A 24,699-nucleotide genomic window follows, 5' to 3' on the forward strand; every position below is an offset into this window, starting at 1 on the left:
TGATGTGTGTCTGTTACCTTGCAACCATGAGGAATATGCTGCTGCTAAAATCCTTTAATTGTTTTGAAAGGTAACATTTTGCTGGGACATCCAGATTGTGAATATAATGCATGAAATTTATCTCGGATGTGTTAATTTGCTTGACGGTTGTAAAGCCAGTGAGTCTCAGCATTATTTCGGTGAATTTTGACTTTACAGTAGTTGCTTGCTGGATTTATTTTTGCAGAGCAGTCTGTCTTAATATGTTTTCTAACTTGAGTAAAGAGTGAAGATTAAAGCTGTTCTGTTTTTTCAAAGAGTTTCTTGGTAACAAAATCGGATTAAGTTTGTTTTATTGTATTTAAAGCTTAATATAATGTTCTCTCACCTTTTCTAAGACATGCTGTGAGTAGCACCTAGAAATTCGTTGACTTTCCACTACTTTAAGAGAACTAGAATTGATGTATATCATGGATTAAATCTCTCTCCTTCAGTTGGTTTTTTAATTGTGTATTTGGCCTTGGCGAGAGCTGCATACCAGTTTGCATATTAATAGTCTCTTAGTTTGGGATCACTGTACCCTGGTTCAGGCAAAGTGTCAGCAGTGGTCTTGAAACACTTCTATTTTGCCTCAAATAAGAATTGAGACCTGCACTGCAGAGATCTCCTTACCTCAGCTTCCACAGGCACCTTCACCTGATCTATTTATAGCTGCATCTGGATATGCTCCAGTCTTATTTTACCAGCTTTGCTTTTCAGGGTGTCAGAACCTTGGGTTCACAAATTCTGCCCTTTTGCTTCCTTTGCCTCATCTCTATTCAGCCTCTTTTCCTTAGCCTCTGCATCAGTTTCCAGCCTTTCCACACCTCCTTGCTTACAGTGAAGGCTGAATGCAGCATTTCTCCAAAAAATGATTGGAAACTCTTTTGGTAGATAACTGTCAGAGAAAGGGTCAGTGAGATTCAGCATAAAGTAGTAATTGCAGTGTTAAATAAAACTATTTTCCTTTTGTGGAAAACCAATTTCTAGAAGCTTGTTATGCTTATTAATTTATTTCACCTATGTTTTCAGCCAGTTATTTAGATTAGCTTGAGAAAAATCCAGTCTGAAGGACGAGGAAATTCTCAATAAATGTTCCTGACTTTAATCCTTGCAGTTTGACTGTAGTGAACAGATTGCAATTAGTGCAAACTTTTCCATTTATTTTGAATTAAATCTCTTACAAACATAGTTTTTATCCAGAAATGTGTATTTGTGAAAATGTGTGGATGGTTCTAAATGAACAGCAATAACTGTGGTCTCCGATCAGTTTTTGTTGCCCTGTCTGTGTCTACATGGAAGGCTTGTATCATTACATTTTTATTGCAGCTGAATTTATAATTGGGCATCTCTCAAATCTGTGTTGTATCTGTGAATTTCCTTCTTCCCTTTTTCATAACTGTTTGTTTTTTTCCTCTGTAGGGTGACTTAGCAGCTGTGGAGCAGCTGCTGAAGGATGGGGCAGATCCCAATGTCAAAGATAATGCAGGCTGGACACCACTGGTGAGTGTTGAAGGCTTCTTTCCCTCATCTGTCTTTGAAACAGATTTTGAAGACATTTTGGACATTCCTCTCTGATATTTTAGTTCCCTTCACATACATTTAGGTGACAGAGAATTACACAAAGTGAAGAAGTGATGGTAAAGGAGGTTAAAAGAATTCATCAGCAGCCACTGACCTGCCCAGGTGTCATTCTCCTTTGCTGAGGTGTAGGGCAGGCCACAAAATCAATCAGCCTGGGACTCTGCAAACGCCGAAAATACAGCTGGGATAACTCAGAAATGACCAATTCCAAACAATGTTTGTGTTTAATGGGTTCCTAATGTTCTCAGTGGATTGGAAATGTATCAAGTAGTGGAGTGAAAAAAATAGTCGATTGAATTACAGAAAATAGACAAAAGGTTCTTTTCAATCATGATTTCTTCCTCTCCCACAGAATATTCCTGGTAGCCTGTAATCTGGAGGGGCTTGTTCCCTGTAGTCTTCGTTCAGTTCTTCTTGGGGCTTTTTGGTAGTGCTGTGTTCCAGATTAATTCCTGTCAGGAACGTAACGCAGTGTCCTCATATCATCTTCCCTTGGCCATCCGCAGAGTGCTCTAAATGAGAATGAGGAGTCCTCCTGTGAGTTCACCTGAGTTTTATTCCTCTGAGTTTTGTTCCCCTGTGACTCCCCCTGTGTCTCCCCCCAGCACGAGGCGTGTAACCACGGGCACAGGGCGGTGGTGGAGCTGCTGCTGCGGCACCGGGCGCTGGTGAACACGGCGGGTTACCAGAACGACTCCCCCCTGCACGACGCCGCCCGCAACGGGCACGTGGCCGTGGTGGAGCTGCTGCTGCTGCACGGGGCCTGCCGGGACGCCGTGTGAGTACTGTTGCAGTCACTTCTGGAAAGTGCTCAGTGCCCCTTGAATGTTACAAATGCTACCTCACTGGGATTTTGTCTGGTGAGCTTCCTCTGTGTAGTTTATAACTAGTCAGGAGTAAAGGCTGAAATTTACAAAAAATGTGGAAAGAGTGGTAGCTCCTTGTCACCCTGGTCTTTCTCAGCCTTTTGATGTTTGCATTTTTGTAGTGGAATTTCTCACAGACTTTCAGGTTAACAAAGAGATTGTTTATCATTCCTCTCTTGATGGACTTCTAGTTTGACCAGTGTGGTTGGAGAGGTGGCAACCTCATCCTCTAATCCCTGGTCGTTGTCCAGAATCTGTATAAATTGAGGTTGAAAATAAACTGCCCTCTTTTCTTGCCCTGACTGCTGACTGCTTGCATGTCCTTCATTTCCTGTCCTCTAGCGACAACCTAGAAGTAAGCCCAGGTATAAAAAGTTCTGAGTAGTGTAAAGAAAAAAAAATATAAACCAAACCCTGAAAGAATTTCCTAATCCTATAACCTAAAACTTTCCATGTAAACACATTCAGAACCCAAATAAAGTAAAAAAATACTTAAAAAAAAAAAAAAGTCCAGAGCAGATTTAAACAGTATTAAGAAAAAGGAAAAAAAAAACAGTCCAGGAAGCTTCTTTGCCTCAGCTAGCTAAACTAACTAAAAGGACCACGCCACAGCATCCAGAGTGGATGTTGAGTGAATATGAAGCAGAGCTGGTGATGAATGTGGTTTGTATGGAGTGAGGGGGTGGGTGTTAAATGTGTTCTCTGCTGTGCTTACATCCTCCTTTTCCAGGTGGGTGTTTCTTTTCCTTTTGGCTTTGTCCTAAGCTTTTCTGAGGATGCCTGAGTCATAGATAGCTGTGGAGAGACTGTACTGGGAAAGTAACAACATATGCTCACCCTAATCTTACACTTTCCTGTTGGCATCTTGTTATAGCTGCTGTCAGCTCTAAGATGCTGAGCTAGATGAGTTTTGAACTGCTACAGCTGTTTTTTGTCTCTTTACTTTTACTACACTTCTTGCTAGCAGAAGGCATTTTGCTCCAGTCTCCTCTGTTTTCACAAATGACATAGACACAGGCTGAGATTTGGGAATTTTCATTTTGCCTTTCTGGATCAAAGCACTAAACCAACCTTGGTATGCTTTTTAATTAAAACAAAACAAAAAAAAAACCCCAAAACAAACAAAACAAAACCCAACAACAAAAAAATCCTAAGTAATATTTTCAGTTGACTCTTCTATACATTTAAGTCTCTTGAACATTTTGGCATTTGTGTATAGGAGGTGCTAAAGAATCTTTCTGTCTATGAATGACCCTGCAGCTTGTTAGTATTCCAGGCACTAAATGTAATTTTAGGTGTTGTACTGTTGTTGTGCCAGGGCCTGTGTGTATAAATTTGGGTCCAGTGAGAGTTGTCAATAGGGGTGTGTGTGTGTGTATAGAAACACAACAGGATGAAGTCTAGCATATGATACAAGTTTCCTTGGCAGCCACATGAAGAAGCATAAACAAGATGAGCTTAATCACTTCAGCTCTCAGTATTCACACTCTTGAAGCTTACAGAATTAAAGTGCTTTGTGGGAAGGCATAGGGTTTTCATAAAGTCCTAATCTTGAATATATTAAGAGTTTAAAAAACAAGAAGACAAAGCCAAAACAAAGCAACAAGCTCTCAAGACTTGAGCATGAAAAAGTAAAACAAGGATCAGTTGTTCATCTTCACTTTGTTCTTGAGCAGCAAGGAGCAGTGCACCTGGAAAAGCTGACAGCTTCAGGGATTTTGAAGCCACTTGAATACGAGGAATTGGTTGTGTGACACTTTGCACTTGTGTCTGGTGTTTGACAGCACAGCCAGCAGCTCTGCTGTGAGCCTGTGGCAGGGTTTCAGCTCTGGTGGCTTTGCACAGCCCAGGCTCCAAATGCCAGCAGTGGGCTCTGTTAGCCTTGGTCTCTGCTGTGTCTGCTCACACAAACAGAGGTCAAGCTGAACCTCTTTCAGCTCATTCTACATGAGCAAACATGACTCTGTTGAAACAGAAGCTTTTTAATCAGGGAAGGGGAGATTTATATAAACCTTAAGCCCTGCTTTAACTTTTCACTGAATGTAGATAATGTTCAGTTCAAATCTGTGAGAACAAATTTAGCTGCCATTAATCTTTGTGTGATTTGTCTGGGTGCTGTGGCACAAATTCAGTCCTGTCCATCCCTCCTGGAATAACTGAGGCTTCCAGATCTTCTGTAGGCTCTCTATATCTGGCATATAGAAGGGTTAGTTAATTTTTTTTTTCCTAATGGATGCAGATACCCTTATAATTGAATCACATCTGACAAGAAGCTTGTTTTTCTTCACTGACTTTTTGTTTTCCTAGATCCCTGAAACCAGCAGACCACAGTTTTAAAAACAGGAAATGAGAACAGGCTGATCACCTAAAATGGGGCAATTCTAGTTCATTTCATTATGGCTAGTTATAATTGGTCTCTTTGTGCTTAATGCTCACCTTCACATTATTATTTTAGGTTCTTTACAGTAGAAATTGGAGCAGTGATGAGTAGAACTTGCATCTCCAAGGCTTATTTTTTTGAGGAGTGCCTTAACTGGAGAGGTGTGCAATGTGTGAATTAAGACTATACCAAACCAATTTCAAATGGATATGTCAAATGGATAAATTGGTCTAATTTTAGTTCACTTTTTATTTTTCTTTCTTTGGTGTATAAAACCTTTTCTAGTCCTTTTGCAGGCTTTTCAGGTTCACAAGGAATTAACTTTCAGCCAAGGAGAGGCCCCTCCTGAATGTGATGGGATAAAGTGATTCTTCTTTATCTCACAGGAGCGGGGAGGAAAGTTTGATTAGTTCACTGTGGTTACTTAAGTGTTTTACTTTAGCTAAGCTAAGTGAAATGTGAACATGACAAATGCATTCAAATGTTTCTTGGGACACCATGAAATATATCCCATGAAACCTCACAGAAATGACTGATGTCTTGCTGCTGTCTTAACAGTAGAATTAACTTAGCTTTGTGTCTTAATGTCCCTTGTGTGTTGAAGAGTTAATCTACTGGAATAAAACCAGAGCTTGCATTGAACAGGCTGCTTAGAGGAGTAGTTTTGAAATTTAGCAATGATACTCAGTTGTGGCAGGTGAAATTTATTTTAAAGGTGTGCAGTAATGACTGGCAGCAGGTCCAAGGGCAGGTGAGACCCACTGGTCTGTGCAGAGATGGAGGATCTGTCTGGAAGCAACTACAGCTGCTTCCTGAGAGACCTCAGTGGCTGAGCTACAGCCCTCTCCAAAGAGCTGAGACTTTGCTATTGCAGATTTAGATATCAGATATTCACAGACCCATCACGTGGGCACATTCCAAGTGCTTTGCAGGCTGTGTTTTTCTCCTTTCACATTAACTTGTAGTGCATTAAGGAGTAGCTCCACATAGCAGGAAGTAGCCACATATCTTTTGGACCAAGCAAGAACAGATGACGGCTTCCTCTTCTGCCAGAAATTAATCCTGGGATTTCCTTATTCCTTGGCAAAATTTCTTTTTGGAAATCTGTGAGATTTAATAGTCGTGGCACTTCAGTTATCCACAACTTCATTGAAGCTTTCACTGCCTGGGAGAGATACAAACTACGAATGGAAAATATTATATGGACCAGTGGACCTATTAATTGTCCTCCTGGTCCTGTTAATTTTTTTAAGTTAATCTCCTACACATAACTAATTTTTATTTTTATGGCTTTTTTCAACCTGCTTGAATTCTGTCTTTGCTTCACAGCCAGCCAAGTGATTTGAAAAATTAGATCTGTGCATTTGCAATTTCACAGTACTTCCTAAATGCTTTCACTCAAATGGGCTGTCTTTCCAGTTCTTCATGCACAATAAGTTTAGCATTAGTAAAAACTGTCCTCTTGCTCTATTATTTTTAGGTGTAGTAGTTGTGAGTCTGACTCTGAGCAAACCTGTGGGAATGCTTAGGGGTAGACCATGGTCCTGAATTATGAATGGCACAGGGACAAAAATGATTATAACCTGCAGTCATTCTAGGAGGCATCAGAGCCATGACACTGATACCATTTTATCTCCTTATTCTGAGTAAGACAGTGCAGATCTTTACTGCCTAAGTGCAACACAGTGTGTTCAACTTCCTGCTGACAGTGGGTTAATTAAAATCCTGGCTCTGTTTGGATATCTCATATGGTCTTTCTGGCCACACAGATTAGGTTTTCTTCCCTCTGTCAGGCTCAGGAAAGGTTTCTGGTAAGCACATTGTGAAAATGCAGGTGCTGCCTGGAGAGCCTTGAGCCAGTGAGATTTTCATGTGGGAGTTATTGGCTAGTGCACTGAGACCTGGCTGCAGGATTTCCATTCACTGCTGGACTCTTTTGTGGGGCTGGGGCAAAACCTGATTTGTGGAGCAGCTGAAAAGTCCTGATTACAAAGGATTACAAAGCATTATTTCATGGGAAGTCAGAAGATTTGGTTGAGTTGCTCTTCACTGGGCTCCTCTTTGTTGTCAGCACAGCCACTCTACTCTTGGAGTGGATTTGTTCTGGCTCCCTACTGACTATTCAGCAGCTTGATGACTGGCTAATAGGAGGCTGCTTGCCCCCAAGGGTACATCTGACTCTGGGATGCTTACAAAAAGCTTCCAGAATGCCTACTTGCATTATGGTAGGAAAAAAGGATGCCTTGGGGGACCTTGTATTCCAGCTTAAGCAGCTCACTGATTTCCCTCTAGCAGAAACAGTTGTGTCTTCCTGCTAAGTTTGGAACTGGACCCATTCCCAACAAACCCAGATTTGTAGGAGGAGCGCACAGAGTTATTGGTATTTCTGAGAACACTGTTTGTGTCTTAGGGTGGATGTGATGTGCATGTCTCATTTGGTTTTGAATTTGGATTAAAATTCATCTTTTACTCTAGACAAGGTGGATGATTCCCCTTGTTCAGCTGGGTTGGATAAAGATGGATGTGAGCACCATTTCCCTAAAGCTTCTGTTTCCCATTCCTCTGCCTTACTAAAAAAGTACAAATATAGTTTTCATCCTTTCTCTTTGAAAAGTAAATGACAACCCTATCCTACTTGAAAATCTGTGGTTAGGATGTGTTCCTTGTATTGCTTTTTATTATGTAAACCCTCTTTACTCCTGTTTCAGCTACATTTTTCCCACTCTCCTTAAGCTCAGCAATCTGCTCAGTTGCAAATACTCTGAACTCTTAAACCATCTCTTGTGCTGGTGTTCCATTTTCAGACCTCAGCTCCATAGTTTGTCACAATTAACTATGCCACCCTAACACGTAATAAAGAGCCCTTCATTCTTCAATGCTGCATGATGATGGGACAGCATGTCACAATCCTTTAGTAACAAGCAACTGAAACAAGCTTAAAACTGTAGGAAAAAATTGTAAGTGAATACAGAAGGAGGAGCTGGAGCTTGTATTTGTGCAGTTTAATTGGCAAAAAAAAAAAGTTCTATATTTAACTATGTATTTCTCTATGGTAAACATTCATGAGTTTTCTCCAACAGTCAAGAGCCTTACTGTGCCTTTGGAGGGAAAAGCACTCCCAAATCTCTACTACTGAGAAGCAGGGATCTCCTCCCTCTGCTTGGCTCACAGTGAGAGGTCAGCCAGCTAGTCTAAAGGTGATTTTGGGGGTGTTTGATGATATAAATATATATTTCCTCCTGTCTCTGGATGCATTGTTCAAAGGAACTTTATCTTGCAGCAGTTTGAGTTGAATATTGGCCTTATTTAAGGAAAGGGCAAGAGCTACCCTGATGATGCATGACAAAGCAGGAACAGCATGACAATATTTAATGGGCTGCAACTCCCAAGCCTGGGCAGAGATTTAACCAATTATCCTTCAGGCTGCAGAGTTTGTGTTACGCCTGCACTGTGCTCATTAGCAGCACAGGAGAGCTTGGGATTGGTAACACTGCAAAACACTGTCCTGCACTCTTCTGTGGGGGATTTTTGGGGGTTGTTGTTTTCCCCACGGGCTGTGTTAGTGAGCATGCCTCAGCCAGGGGCACAGAAGGATGCTGAGGTCAGAGAGATCTTTCAGCTTAGCACTGGCCAAAGTAAAGTCAGAGTGGAGACTTAATAATTTGAGCTGGATTGGGTTATGGCTTTATGTGGAATTCCCTCTAAAGCTTCCTGGATTCCTGCTTTGCACAGGAATGTCTGGCCAAGAGAGAGCTCTTCAAAGCTGCAGTAGTTTTGTGACCTCTTTAAATGTTTCATGGCTTGATGACTAAGCTTGGCAGGTTTCAGACACCGAGTAGGGGCTTTGTTCTCCTGACAAGCTTCCCCTCCATAACGAGCTCTTATTGTGCCTTTGGAGAGCCTGAGCTGCGTGAGTTGGGCAGGAGAGGATCAGCTGCAACAGCCATTATTCTCACAAAGGGCAAAGCAAGCAGAGTATTTCCCCAGAGTGCTGGCACAGGTTCCTGTTTGCTAATGGCAATGATACCTGGTCTGCAATTTCGGGCTCTCCTCCCCTCACTGCTGTCCTGCAGCAGCAGAGTTGTGTGAAAAAGAAATTTCAGCCGTGGCTGAGCTTGATGTGTTTATAGCAATCACCTCTGTCTGAGCTGTGCTAAAAGAGGAAATCAGTCTGGAAGCACAACTAATAACTATGAGGTGCCACCTACAATCAATAGCTTTCAACAAAATTGGCCAGCCAACTAAAATCTGACTGAATTGGCTATAATGTGTTCTGTGGAACAGTGCACTGAGGGAAAATGAGATGCATACTCAGATTTTGGAAGTGCAAGTGGTTCCCAGGTAGGAATTAGATAGCTTTTCCCATAAAAGCACAACCACATCAAGCTCCCATGTTTAATACACTACAGAGAGTCTTCTGACATGTCTTTTATGGCAAAAGGATAAGCCAAAAATACATTTCTTGGTTATATGACTGCAATGAAAGATTAAAGCTGAAATTTTTGGGTCTTGCAAATGGTATCAAAGTGCATCTCGAAACAGTTTAACAGGGACTGTGGTTTATTTAACTGAACATTCTGCTCTGAGCATCCCTTACTCCTCAGCCCAATGCAGCAGCTTGTAATTCAGTATCCATCTGTCTTGGATGCAATTCTTACTTGAAGCTTTGTGCTTTTAGCTGAAATTACATATTAATAAGAAAGTGGGAGGGAAAGCTATCTAGCTAATATGCTTGGTTAGTTGGGAATCAAGTCACATTTTATTTACTTAAACCCATCTGTGCTTGTTTTGCCAGTAATAGATTTGGTCTGCGGCCTGTGGACTATGCAGAGAGTGAAAGGATGAAATCTGTGCTAATGTTACCAGTGAAGAATGAATCATTTTCACTTAACCAGCCCTCCGAGGTAAATGTCTTTGTGTGGGTTTGTTTTTGTGTTTTGCTTTTTAACAGAACAACAAGCCATGAGTTCTTCCTTTAAATATCGAAGGCTTGGATGTAAGTACAGTACATCACCTGCTTTACAGGGAGATTTAAAATAGGCTGGGAGGCTGTCTTGGACAGTATTTCTAGGATGTATGTGGAACACTGACAAGCTATGACATTCTGTGTTGCAGCTTTATCTGGGAAGACAAAAGATGTTTCTTGTATTGTGGTTTTATTATAGGTGAACGAGCCTGTGTTGTTCCTCAAGTATCACAGCTTGAACTTTCCTATTGATGTTGTTTTTCTGCATATCTAAATTTGTTCTACTTTCCAAACTGTCTGTAAGCAGCCAGCAGTCTTTGTTCCAGATGCTTTTTGTGTGCCTTTAGAAGGCTGTTCCACTACCATCCTTTGTCCAACAACGAAAATATCAGCTCAGCAGTAGAAAATAGCTCTTGGGAGATTGTTTAGGGGTTTTTGTTTTTCTCCTGCTTTAGACAAAGACCTCTCAAGATTTGTGACCAGAATCAGGTACTCAGACCTAACAAGTTACTGCATTATGAAATGCTTTGTTTCCTAATGAGTGAGGATTAAGCTGACCTGGCTGATAGAAGCAGCCCATATTTACTCCAGCCTATACAGCATGCAGTGATCCTGCTCATTAAGGTCACAAGGTACCCAGTGGCCAAAAAAAAAAAAAAACTCTGGCAGATAGACCAGGACTAATGTGAAGCTTTTTTTCCTGTAGAGCTGAATTGTTATATGGAGATTTATTCATGGACCCTGTCCTCTAAGCTTGCCAGGAATTGTGTGTGAAAATGCTTATTCCTGAAAAAGAAAGCTGTCCAGTAAGTAAGTTTTATTCCTTATGTTCCCAAATATTCAGCTTATTGCAGAATTTTCTGTTCATGCAGGTACTGAGCTCCAGCCAGCCAAGAAATGGACCCCTTGGTATACTGGGGAGCAATCTTAGTGTGGAGCAGCAGAAATTGCTGAACAAATTAGCAACAGTCCTGAAGGCCCAGAGGTGCACTGAATTTAACAGCAGAGGTATGGAGCCTTGTTGAAATGTCTCTGTCAAAATATAAGTAACTACAGTTGTACACTTTATCCTTTAAGATACTACCTGCAGCAGGGTTTTTTATTGCTCCTGGGAAGTGCAGATCCTGAAATCCCTGAGTTGTAGCTGTAGTGGAGTGATGGTGTGTTTTGCATGTATATAAACACATATAAAAGCTTGTCTGGCTATCAAGGCAGGAAGTTTCTGGGGGAGACACAGTTTGGCAGTTTATTGTCTGTTATTTAAGATCCCAAAGTCTCCTCAGAGACCTCTTCTCTTTACACCTCTTTTACCAACTTTAAGGTCTCTGCTTGTGTGAGACATCCTGTAAAGTTTTTACTCTCCAGAAGTGAGCCTTGGGCAAATGGTGCCTTGAGAAAAGAGCATGGCATTGACTGAAAATTTACATGTCTTCTCCCATGCTACCTTCCTTCAGATTTTATTCTTCATTGAGATTGGTGAACCCAAATTATGGGACTTGCTGGAGTTCTTTTCCCCGCTTTGAGGACAGGAGCATTATCTTAATCCCTCCTGTTAGTTTTTCTTTGGAGTCCTTGTGAACAAACTGCTAAGGTAATTTCCCCCTACGGTCTTTCACTTCTGGATTACTACTCCAGAATTTTGAGTGGAGTTCTGTCAGCTTTGTGTTAAAGCAGTGAGATGCTGTGATAACTTTCCTGTCAGAGTTAAATATACCTCTAAAAGGATTGGGAAAAAAAAAAAAAAAAAAAAAAAGCTATGCTATAAACTGGAGCCTCATCTAAAGATTTAAGTGTTAGTGTAGAACTATACAACCATGAGTTCCTTTTTTCACAGTAAGTATATGTTGAAACCCACAAAATTTCTAATAGCTCTTCTACTAACTCAGATCATAGTCTCAAAAATCACCTCCTTGTGCTGGAAAGAGTGGGTGATAAATTATTATAGTCTGTTTATTCTTTAAATAATGATTGATTGCTTTTCAGTCAAGCATGGTTCTGATTTTCCTGTGCCTTTAGTTTTACTGATGTAATTTTTCTCCTAGTAACTCATCTTGTTATCCCCAATCTTCCAATGCCAACTACTGTCAAATGCATGATGGCTGTTCTGACTGGATGTTGGGTCCTCAAGTTTGAATGTAAGTATTAAATCTGGGACTCCTTGGGGTTTTTAACCAGAAATTGTAGATGGGATTCCAGAGAAACTTTGTTTTTTTCAACAACTGCCCTGGTATCACTGCACACAAAGTGCAAGGGATTCTTTTCAAATCTCATGAATGACTAGAAATTTAATGGAATATATTTAATGAAATGTAGCTGCTACTTCCTTGGTAAATGAATGCATTTCATCTTTGGGTGTGTTGGATAGGTCACAGCCTAAGTATCAGTAGGGAGTGCGTTTCTTCATTGCTACATTAAGACTGATTTGGAAGATGATGGAAGGTTCCCTGGGAGAGAAGGAAGGATTTTATTGAATTCTAGGATTTGTTATGAGCAGTTTGCATTGAAATTGAGAGGAGACTTTGGCTTGCTTGGGGTATGTGCTCAAGGGCTGTGGGAAGTGAGCTTATGTTTACATGCAAGCTCAGATCTATTGAAGGCTGTAACTTCTAACCCAAGTTAGCATGCAAGTCATGTTTTATGCAGTCTGTAATTCATGTTTATACAGTGCATGCTTTTTTATACAGCTGTTCTGTGGACTTAGACCACAAATTTTGAGGTTTTAATTTATTTTTTCTGATATATTTCTTCAGTAGTTGCAAAACCCATCTTCTTCCCCTTGACCTTTATGGCTAAGTCCCTTTAGCTAATAAGTACACTATAAATGAGTTAATTTCCCGTGGAAAACTTACTGACAGATTTCATTCCAGTTTTCCGTTGTGTGACTAAACATCAGAACATAAGGATTCTTTAATAGTCTGGATTTTCTTAAAGTTTATGAAGACATTGCAAAGCCTCAGAAGCTGCAAACTAAAGCACAGCATCAGGTTGAACACTGGACTCAGGGTGTTCATTTGGCTTCTCAGACAGTTTGTTGCATGCTTTTGTTTTTCTTTCTAAGACTGAAGACCCTGTTTCTGTGTTGAATCCTTTGGCATATTCTTGGCTTCACTCAGCCCAGAAGGTTTGCATACATTCTGTCCCATGTGCTTCCTTTATTTCATTTCATCTTCCTGCTAGTCAGATGCTTAGAAAACTTCTGAGTGGTAGGGACAGATTTCATTAGTGAGACTGGAATTTAAATCTTCATGGAAGAACTTGCATATTTAGAAATGATTAGAAAAGAAAAAAAATAAATAAAATAAATAGTCGAGGGGTTATTCAGGGAATATTTTTATGGGTTTTTTTCACAGTTGAGTTTTATTTTATGTTGTTGGTACTGATTAGTACAATCCTGGCTGCTAATGCTCCCAGCTTAGTAAGCAACATACTACTTAAAAGCGAGTGATTCTCCTCCCTAGTGGGAAATGTGAGCAATAACTCATGGGGTCTGATGCAGCTAAGTGCCTATAATTAACAGCACCACTCCATCTGTTCCCACCAGTCTGTTATCAGTCTTCTTCAGAGTCATTACAAGTTAAAGATTGTTATAACAAATAATGGGGCTCCTGCTGATGGAACATTTGTCTAGGAAAAAGAGGTCCTTGCTTTTCTTTTTAATTTCCATTTATCGTGTCTTTTTGACTTCTATTTGGATAAGTTTCCTTAACTGTGATGCAAATAAACTTCCAAAACTATATGCATGTTCTGGTTATATAATAAATTTAAGAAGTTGTTTACGGTTCAATGTTCTAAGCCATTCACTTTAAGTGAATTCATGTTGAAAAAATTCCCTAAAATATTTGAAAAAACAAAGCTCAGTGAGGCACTTAATGAAATGCTGACTATGCATAAGGGAGTGTTTGAATTGTTTTTACTACAAGGTAAGCTGCATTTGACTGCTATCCCTAAAGTTATATTTATAGCCTACACATTATACCACTTCTTAAAAAACATCACAAGCTTGCAAAAGCAGTATTTCATTTGAGAGTCTCTTCTGTTAACTCTTGTGTTGCAGCAGACTGTGAATCTTTCTCCTGTAAAAGCAGTTTGCTTGTCTTGGGTGATTCTGTGGTACTCCTGTTTCCATGTGTCTGTACACACAGATCCAGCATCCATTCATTTTAATAGAGAAGGAATGTGGAATTTTCCTGCAGAGTGTTGGAGAACCAAGACTGAAGTTCGTATCCTCAGTTCTGGGGTTCCCTTTTGTCTTCAGCTGGGGAATTGGGATGAAAGGATGTCACCACTGAGCAATATTGGATCTTCCCAGAAGAAAAATTTTGTGTTACTGGTTGCTTTCCCACCTTTTCTGTATATAACACACTGTCAGCAGTACATCCACTTCCAAGGCAGCACAGAATTCAATTGAGGCAGTGTTGCCACAGTGCTCCTTGCCCTTGGCCATATCTTTCACTGGTTCCATTATTTTATTGCCTTTATTATTTCTGGGATGGTAATAGGGCACGAAGTGGCGAGTCATTATCCTTCTGCAAGTGGGCTGAGACAAAGATTCAAGTATCACTGTATTTCCTCTGAGCTTTATGTGGAGCATAGAACAGTGTAATTAAAACCAGCAGAAGTCTTTAATAGCTTTTCAGCTTGTTTTTTTTTCCTTAAAGTTATTGTCATCTGTTAAAGCAGGGAATGAAAAATGATCTCAGTAATGATATGCATTGAAACAAGCTTGTGTCAGTCCTGGCAGTGAAGTGTCTGGTAGAATTCTAAGCATCTGATTGCTTATTCCTTCCTCTGCTTTGCTTACCTGGAGCAGCAGCAATGATTCAGCTCTGATCATTATAAGGAGGCAGAAAAAACTGCTTTTCCTGTAAGGACTCACAACAACAGGGAGTTGACTGGAAGAGCTAGGGGACTGCATGACTGACATATCAAGGTGAAAACATATTTCTGAATTTTCTATGCCCATCCTTGTTTGGGCTATTAAAGCAGAGGAGGAGTGCAAAGCTGCTTGAGCTGACTGCTCCTCAGGCTGGACTGTCTCCCTTTCATGCACTAGCATCTTTTAGGTAACTGGCTGATTCTCAGCAAAGCCTTCCCTCCTTGAAACACCCCAAACTTTTGATCACTGGAGTTTCGTGCTCTTTTTACACTTGGAAACTTAGCTCAGCTGCCTCCTACAAAAGGACTCAGCTCTGAGAGGCTTTAGAACTCTCCAGAGTGCAGCTTCTGGTTGTGCTGAGTGTGCAGCTGAGGGCAGTGCTTCAAACCAGCAGGGGCTGGACTTCTGCACTGCCAGAGTGTCTGCACCTGCTGGAAAGGAGCTCACAGTTTTACTCTGTGCAGCTCCTGGGGTTTGCAGAGGAGAAAATGGGTGAGAGAGTATCTTCAGTGTGGTGTCTGCAGAGATTGGAAGTGGGCTGGTTTGAAATAAGGTCTAGAAGAAAAGGAAATCCTTGATGTTTCCAGAGCTCTCTCTGTTCTGTGCCATCCAGGCACTAAGTTTTCCATATTTGTGGAGTCCTTTGTTCCAGCTTGCTTCTGGTTTGGAGCAAACGTTGCATTAAGGAAGCCCTTTGTAAGGAAGAAGATGAAGAACACAACCTCACCCATTAAAAAGCCTGTGGTGGGATGCAGAGATTGAGCACTCCTGGGGGAATTTAACCTGACCTGAGGAAGAGCTCCCTCCAGTCACTTTGATCACTCTAGAAAACAGCTCTGGCCAGCAGTGGGGTTTTTGTTTCAAAGAAGACAGGACACCTGGGGCTCCAAGTGAAGGAATCAGTTTCAACTCACATGCTCCCAGCTTCTGGGAATGTTTCAGGGCTTCCTAAGCATTTGTTCCATCGTGTTCAATAAATACCACGTGGATTAACTTGTAAACCACCCTTCTTAAGCAGATGCACTTCAGTCTCTTCAGGTCTTGTGTCATTTGCATGTGATGAGAAAACAGACTGCTCTTGTTTCACCAATGGGATCTCTACCTCACTCCATGGAAGTCTCTGTGCCTGAAGTCACTTTATAAGCATATAAGAGACACTGTAAAAATTCTTTGCTGTAGTGGAGGCCAGTAAGGCTGTTTATGAAAACAAATTGATGCCAGCCATGCCAAATTCCCCTAAAGCTTTCTCTCAGTCTAGATTTCTTCCTTTTCTAGAAAAAAAAAAAATCCCACCAGGCTTTACTTGATCTGCATGTAAGTTTTAAAACCCAGTGCAGCTGAACTAAGGAAATATCAGTTGCAGGCTCTACTGGATCTTGGATGTGTAGTATTTAATCTTCTTTGTTGCCATCATATATTCCTAAATGACTTTTAGCCATTCTGTGAGATTTTTGGGACTAACCCCTGCTCTCTGCTTTATTAATGTAAATCCGACAAAACTCCACTAAGGCTAATTGAGTTATTGAGAGATACCCCTGGGTATCTGTGGGTGATTACAACTTGTTCTTGGCAACCAGGTTCTTTTTGTACTTCATCCTCTTCAAATTGTTTTTGCTGATGCAGTTAGTTTCATTACAAACCAATAAGACTTACATGAATAAGGATTAGAGGACTCTGATCTTAAATTTTGCAAATAAGGATTTATTTTATTTCCAGTCCTAGCAGCTGCACTTGTATCAAAGGTCAATTAGAGTGGACACGCTGTTAACCTGCTTGCTCCTTAGATCTCCAGGGTGAGAAGGCAGCGGCAGCTGCTCAGTGAGGTAATCAGGGTCAGTGTAAGTAGTGAGGCTTTACTGGTCTTGTTAATCAGGGAAAAAAAAAATGAGCAGTGCTCTGCTTGCCAAATGTGGCACCAAGCTAAATGTGGATGCATTAAGCTAAAACTTCTTTCTGCCATGTTTTCCAGGGACTTTAATGCAGGCTTGGGTTTTGCTGAAATTTGGTGCAAATGACCTTGTTTGTACCTAAAACTTGCAGGTGTGAAATCAGCTGAAGGGCCATTAACACATAGTTGTAATTATCACCTGAACAGCCTCAAACTTAGATGGTCCACAGCTCTTACTGGCAGTAGTGTTAAGGACTAAATCCAGATTGGCTGAGACCCAAGTTGAATGGTCTTATGTTAGAATAGGACATTTTTAGTTGTGTTTAGATTTTTAGTCAGGCTTGCTGGTCAAGAATGCAGATTGTGAATGTGTGGAGGAAAACAACACAACAGTGATCTCTGCCTCCTCCTAAAATTACAGGTGTCCTCTCAAAAGTAAGTTTAGGTTCCCTTCCATTTTCAGAAAACTTCTTTAGGGCTGTCCTTGTCCTTCTGAGATTCAGTCCTGTTCTGAACTTTTTTTTTTTTTTTTTTTTTTTTGCATAAGTACTTAAGGTGTCCATCTCAGTTTCCAATAGCAATTCTTTTTTTCAATCCATTCCTCTGACCAGTGCCTTGCCACAGGTTCTCACTGGTGGCTTTTCAGTATAGTGCTAAATAAATGAGAGTTTGAGCTCAGGAATTTTGAGAGTTAATTAAACATGGCTCCTCTTTGAAATCAAAGGGGGATTATTGACTTCAGTGATGTAAGGTCAAAAGAGCTTCTGGAAAAGTTTCTGTAAAAGTAGCAGACTGATATACCTGAGAGTAAACTATGGAGTTTTATTTCCTTTTATATGTCTTCTTAATCAGGATGACACTGAGTTGGATGAAAGACCATTAAAAGGGAACTGCCTTGTTATCCAGCCACTTTTACACATTAGCAGCTTTAAAATTAATAATGCTTCTGAAGGAAAAGACCTGGGCTATACAGAATAGACTCAACACTCAGTTCTCACTGAAAATAAAATCCCTAGCAGTAAAAAAAATACCCCAGGTTGGAAGGGCCTGCATTGTGGTGTAACCTTCTGTTTGCATCCCTACTCTCAAGTGAGAAATTGGGATTATTGTTTTTAGCACAAGATCATCTTGTTGTGGTTGTACCATCCCCTGGAAGAATGGTAAAACTTGTACATTCCTGCTGCTTCCAAATGACACCATAACACAGCCAGAGCTGATGGTGCTGTCTTTGAGAACCTCACTTGGGCTATTGCATCCATCAGGATTCACTGCACCTGAAAATCTTAATGGAGATTTAGAGATGTAGAAGCAAGTGGTGGCTTGACACTGTTTTGTGTGGAGGGTGGGAGAAAAGAACAGGAAAATAACCTTTTGTTTAGACACGTGGATATTGAATTAGGTAGAAAAACAGCTTGAGCCCTCTGTCATTTTATCTCAAATATGAGAACCAGGGGCATGTTTTCCTTTTGTTATTTTTTTCTTCTGATATTTGACTTCTTTAATTCTTTAATACAAAATCTGTGGCAAGCAGGAATCATTGAAGAGAAAGGAGCCACTTGGCAGCAAATCAGTCTGAACAAAATCTGCAGTTACAGGCCATACTGATCTCCATTGCTTACATTATTTTGCTTTCCTTCTTCTAGTCAGGAATTCTTCCTCCATGGATAGATAATCCTTGACTGTTCCCCTCAGTGTTGTAAGCACCTGCCTCAAACACTGGTTGGTACTGACACCCATGTGTCAGAGCAAGTTCTCCTTCTAGATCTTGTATGAAAAATATGTTCAGTAATTGAAAATGTACTATTTTTCCATTTTTCCATCACCAAAAAAGCCCAGAGGATCTGTTGCTCCATGAAGGTGTGTGTGTAGGCCTAACTGTCACCTCTTATAATACTTATACTGAAGGAAGATACCTGGGCACTGAGGATTTATGCTCTTGGCTTTTTATGCTGTGTGGAAAACACAAGCTTTTGTGTCATAAACCTGTTAAGACACAGATCTGGCCTGTTTCTAGCTGGGAAGGAAAAGTTAAAACTAATGAGAATGCTGATCGTGCAGACACTGGGCTGTTTGCATGTTCCCAGTTTCTCCAGGAAACAGATGTCTGCCTTGTGTTTCTGGTGGGCACAGTGAGAACAGCACACAGGGGGGTGAGTCTCTCTTGTGGCCCTCTTGGAGGATTGTGATTATGTGTGACAATGAACTCTGAGGCTCCTCAGAGGAGCTGGCACTGTGAAATGGACTGAGGTATGTCTGCAAGACAGACCTCACTGATTTTGCATTCTGTGACATCACACTAACATTAGTCACTTCCCTGATTTCATTTTTTTTTTCAGGCAAGCAGCACTTCAAAAAGACATTGTAGTCTTTTGTGTTCATTCAGTCTTTTATTACTTTTGTATCACATTTGCTTCATTTACTGATGCTGGCACTGGATGCTCAATTTGTGATGTACTTATTGTATAAAAACCTCATCTCTGTAGTGAAAGTCCTTGAAATCAAGCTTTTGATGGTAGATTGAAATAAAACATGCTCTTAGTGAATGGACAGTTCCATTCTTAAATTAGATGAGACTTCTTCCATTATGGCAAGTGGCATCCATTAATATCTGTATTTCCTTTGAGGGAAAGAACAGCAGTGTAAGTTAGAGGCACGTTGGCACAGGAAGTCTTGTTGAATTGTGGTGATTTAAAATAAATAAATAAAATGTGAAATAGCTTTTAGATTTATTTTTGAGTTATGAGTACTGAAATTAAGTTATCAGTATTCATTGCTGTTATCAATAATGAATATGTAAGTTGCCTTTCTGGAAAATCCATGACTAGGTTTGCCCTTCTAGTTCATGTTAATTTTCCTTGAAGGAATGAACAAGTGCAAATAATCAATCTGATACTTGCACAGGGAGGGAAATATTTGCTACAGTAGTCAGCCAGTTGTAATTTTCTGTAGGGGTTTATCTTTTTTGATGAAGGCACATTGAAGGGCTTCTACTACCTAAAATGTTGAACTCCCATTGCATTTTGTGAGCTTGTATGAACTGACAGCAAATTACTGTGAGTTTCTATCAAGATCTCTGCAGATCAGATACTCCTGTCCATTGGCTACTTACTGCCATGGCTCCAAGTGCTGTTGTCAGTGATATTTCTCTTCATAGCCTTGGGCTTTTCTTCCTTTTTAGGGTCAACCCCCCACAGTTCTCTTTTGATTTTGTTCAGTTTATAGTTTATATACTGTGGGTTTCCTATTTTAATATTTTCCCCAAATAAGTTGCCTGAATTAGAAACAGGGTGCAAGGAGTGAGGTGCAGTAAAAGTTACAGCCTCGGCCACATTGTAAATCCTCCTGGAATCCTTTTCAAAATCAGCTTCACAAACTTTTTCCTGGGTAATTCTTATTAATGACTGCAATGTACATGCAGGCAAAATGTTCCATCCTTGAGTGGGTGACCACAGCAATTCCTCTCCCCGCAGTGAGGTCAGGCAGTCCATTTTATGGACGTTAGCAATGTATTACCATCAGTGCTTTCTCCATTGGAAAAAATAACCGGCCTTAAAACAAGGTAAAAACATGTTGACTCTAAAAGACAATCTCATTATGCAGGCAGTGCTAACAGAAACGAATGCCACTGTTAAACCCCAGCATAAATCTCCAGTTCGTGCTGATCCTGGAGACCTTGAAATCCCATCTGATTTGTTCTTTGAGGCCGTGTCTGCTCAGAAGCAGCTTTGTGCTTGCCTTGTAATTGCTCTTTATCAGGCAATTGTGTCCATTTCATAACTGCCGTGTTGGCTCCGCACGCTGCCTTTGAGCTTCCCAGCCATCAGCAGTTTGACATTTGACATTAAGTGGTTGACCTTTAGAGGGTAAGAGGAAGAGCTAATAATTCCTGGTGTTTATAGCACTGATTTTAGTGCCATATCACTTCTTGCATCTTCAGGCAACTGTTGTAAATTTTTTCGGGTTTTAAAAGCAAATTGCTAAAGCACACAGGCTTTGGTGCTGTGTGAATGGAATGAATCTCTTGCATTGTAATAATTTCATCCTAGCACAACTCTTCAGTCCCTAAAATGACCTGCAAGCCTCTCTTAAAGCCTGGGGTGTCTAATTTTTGCCTCCCTTCCTGTGGTTTTGTAGGGGTAAAAGCCTGTCTTCAGAGCTCAGCTCGAGAGCAAGAGGAGAAGTATGAAGTCCAAGGTGGCCCACGGCGAGGGCGGCTCAACCGGGAGCAGCTGGTGGGTTTTACTGCTCCTCACAGCCTGGATTAATGACCTGGGGCTGGGCAGCTCTGCCCTTTGCCACACGCAGAGGTGCAGGAGATGTAAAATTTTAATGTGTCTTGTACAGAAAATTTGATTATGTGCAAGGTGATCTAAAGAACCGTGAACACCCATAAAGCTGTCGTTTTTCTCCATTAGCGGAGATGTTGCTGTAACCTTGTCAGGGGAAGGCTGTATTGCACTCTCTGTATCACACCTGGTGGGACAGGAAGTGATGTGTTTCAACTTTCTCTTATAACGTAATTCTGAAAAAGAAACGGTTTTATTGCTATTTGTTTCCACTTAGGGCCTTTTTTACATTTAACTGCATTCATTCCCGGTTACTTGCTGGATTACACTGGAGAATTTATTAACTGCATTGTAACAGTCGCTGTAAATATTCCTAACTCATAGTTCAAACCCTGTTGTGCTGGAAAGTATTTAAACAGAAGCAAGAATTTACCACATAAACAAGCCTTTCTTGATTGCACACTTACCCCGAGAACCTTGCATGTTAAGTTACTGTTCTAGTTTCCAGTGGTGATTATTTTAAATTGTATGCTCTGATTTTTCCTTTCCCCTTTTTCTTCTCTGTTCACTTGTGAAGTCCTGTGTTCATGCTTGTTTCTTTTTCTTCCACACAGCTGCCTAAGTTGTTTGATGGATGCTATTTCTATTTCTTGGGACCTTTCAAACAGCACCAGAAGAGTGATCTGCTGGAGCTGGTGAAAGCAGCAGGTGGCCAGATCCTGGTGAGGCAGCCCAAACCAGACAGTGACGTGACACAGACCATCAACACGGTGGCCTACCATGCAGATCCCACCTCTGACCAGAGGCACTGCACTCAGTACGTCATCTATGACGTGGCTTCCAAGTTCCAGCCGGAGAAAATCCGGCAGGGCAAGGTGTGGATGGCCCCCTCCAGCTGGCTCATTGCCTGTGTGATGTCATTTCAGCTCCTGCCTGTGAAATGAATGTCAAATAGCAGTCCCCAGAGCAAGGCTTGCAAATGGGCTCCATCTGGGACGCTCTGGCAAGCTGCTCTGAAGCTGTGATTCCTGTTTTGGATTCAGGAGAGCTTTGAGCATTTAAGTGAGTTTTACTAAGGTGACTGATATGCTGGAATAAATTAACATACACTGGAGGAGAAGAATGAAAAGTGAGCCTTAGCTTATTTAATATGCATTATTTTTGCATTGAACTTAATAAATGTTTAATAAATAATCACTGACATTTTGTAACTGGGATTTTGCAAAATGAAACCTTTTGCTTTCTTGATTTGAACCGGCCCTTTGTAGGCAATTGAGCATGACCCCATTTATGTTGTGTTTAACATCCGTTGATAAGGATCTACTGTATTTATCAAGATTTCCCAGGCTAGAATTTGTATTTTTTTTAAAAAAAGGACTCCATGCATTTGAACCTGTGCAGGCATGTCAGGTGACAAGTGACATTTATTAGAGCTTTTTACAATTGAATTTTGCTGGAAATTGTTGGCATGGGGGACTTAAATAAATGGCCTGAATTCATCTGGAATCAGACACTTTTGAGAACACTGCATTTAAAAATCTTGGTCTAAAATTTGCTTATTTGTAAAAAAGATTGATGCTTTACTCACTTCTGTCCTCATTCATGCTTGTAAGCATGTAACTAGAATTCAGTTTTATTTTCTGAAGGCTTTTAAGCATTGAGATCCTTATTTAATTGCTAATAAATATTCTTGTAAATTTGGATGGTTGCTGTCATGGCTACTTTAAAGAGAAAAAAAAAGTGATCACAAAAGTGTTGTGCTTCAGTTTATACAGTTGTACCTAAAGAGGTGGCTGCACTGGATCAATGTTTGAATATTTTGTATTTGTTGCAATATTTCTCATAATGGCTCATAAGTTATTGTCAGAATCTTACGCCCTCACTCTGTGCTCTTATGTAATGTTTTGTATCTTAGCTTATCAATTTGTAATTGAGAAATGGTGGTTTGGAATAATACACAATAAGAATGATGGTTCTGGGGTAGTGCACAAGTTTTGTGTTGTTTGTAATACTGAAACTTTTTTGTGTGCAGTAACTTTGAAACATCTGTTGCACGAGCTTGGCTGCAGAGTAAGTGCATATCCCATACATATCTCAACAGGTAAATAAAAGCACTTTTCTGTGAGCTCAGTACAGCTGTGGAGATGGTGTGTCACACCAAGAGCTGCTTTTGCAGAGGAGGAGAGCTGTTTTCAGTAACCATTGCTGCTGGAGATCCTGTGCCCTGTAGAACCCTTAGAGCTATTCACAGCAGGTAGAACAGGTACAGTTTTCAATAGTATCTGCTAGATTGGAGTAGCTGGAGTATCTTAATCTTATCACTTATGCTAGACCGAGTCATTGCTTTTCACTAAATGCGGGGCTCATAAATAATGGAGCAGCCCATGGGATTAATGTGGTTTGGGGTTTTGTGCAGATAAAGGCTGGCAGAGAATGAGGTACCCAGTCAATACTGTGTAGGTGTGGGTATTTGTCTTAACAGTTATAGCACATTTTAACTTGGCATTTCATAGCACATCAATATACCTAATGCAGTGTTCTTTGCAAAAGCAGCAGTGAATCTCTGCAAAGTTCTTAAGAATGGAGCTTTTCTGCCCTGTACCTGGAAGAAATTTGACCCATCAGTAATCCTGCTCTATGTCCTAAAGAGGCAACATTCTTACACATTTTAAAAGCCATTGTTCCTTGGCAGATGCAGAGAAACTCAGTTAGAAAATTGCCATGAATGTTTAGGGGTTTTTTAAGCCATGCTCTGAACCTCCTCCTTGTTCCCTTGAACACAGTTGTGTTATCGAGCAGTGTTTCTCTCCACTCACATTAAGAATCACTCCATATCACACTGACCCTTACCCAGGATTATCTCTGGCCCATCTGCTTCAGGTCTGTGCAGGAATTCATAGTGTGACCAGCTTATGCAGATGTAGCTATGCAGAGCCTCACAGGAGCCTTTGATGCCAGAGCTACAGCAGGTGCCAAACAACACTGAAGCACTGCAAGTACACAAACCTTAGACGTCAGTGACACAGACCCTGCTTAATTTGCTCTTGCTCATTGTTAAAAGAGCACAGAGATAGCACCTCATAAAAGAGCCTTGTAGTAAGGATGGAGCGAGTCCCTTAATCCACTGGATGGAGTTTGGCTCCTAAGGCAAGGTAAGGAGTGTGTAGGGATCATTTCTCACTGTCTCTTCTAGTCTAAACCCCAGGGTGCACTAAAGGAAAGTACCTGGAGGCAGGCTGAAAATTGAAAAGGTATTTCAGGAAGTGTGAGAGACTTGTGGTCCTGATGGCCATAAGTAGCCTGGCATAGTCAGAAGCAGTGAGTAGATGAGTTCATCAGAGAAAATCTATTAAAGGTTAATAAAGAACCTAAGCTGTAACATGAATTTATGTTAGTGTTCTCCTGCTAATCTGCATGTACTTAGTGTGCACTCATGATTGGGGCAGTTCATAGAAATAAAGAATGGTTTGGGTTGGAAGGGACCTTAAAGATCATCTAGTGGTCATTGCTTCATGTGAACAGATAGAAGTCTAAGGCTTGAATTCAGGATTATAGATATTTTTATTGATACTGTGCATCACAGAGTGCCTTGGGCTGGAAGAGACCCCAAAGCTCATCTCATTCCACCCTGTTGTGGTTTGAAAGCAAAATGAATGAGAGGCTCCAAGTCAGAGATATAATTTAATAAGAAGAAAGGTAAAAAGGTAAAAGTAAAATAAAATAAATACAATAACACAAAGGATCACTGACAGAGTCAGAATACAACCTGAGCAGGATGGTGGTAGCAGTCCAGATGAGGTGCTCTTCCTGAAGCAGTGATCCTGTAGAAAGGTCT

General features: G+C 40.7%; 1 protein-coding gene across 1 annotated transcript in view; it reads left to right on the forward strand.

The window, feature by feature from the left end:
• Positions 1-21,808, forward strand: part of BARD1 (BRCA1 associated RING domain 1) — a gene marked incomplete at both ends in the record, with an annotated part of 39,006 nt that extends 17,198 nt beyond the window's left edge. The window contains 7 exons of the mRNA XM_083865510.1: positions 1,441-1,521; positions 2,208-2,380; positions 9,644-9,752; positions 10,687-10,822; positions 11,857-11,949; positions 20,713-20,810; positions 21,479-21,808. Of these exons, the coding sequence (XP_083721636.1) occupies positions 1,441-1,521; positions 2,208-2,380; positions 9,644-9,752; positions 10,687-10,822; positions 11,857-11,949; positions 20,713-20,810; positions 21,479-21,808 (1,020 nt within the window). The remainder of the gene's footprint in view (positions 1-1,440; positions 1,522-2,207; positions 2,381-9,643; positions 9,753-10,686; positions 10,823-11,856; positions 11,950-20,712; positions 20,811-21,478) is intronic.
• Between the last annotated feature and the right edge of the window lie 2,891 nt (positions 21,809-24,699).

This window comes from Zosterops lateralis (genome assembly GCF_965231275.1).
Source record: "Zosterops lateralis genome assembly, chromosome: 7".
Lineage (NCBI taxonomy): Eukaryota > Metazoa > Chordata > Aves > Passeriformes > Zosteropidae > Zosterops > Zosterops lateralis.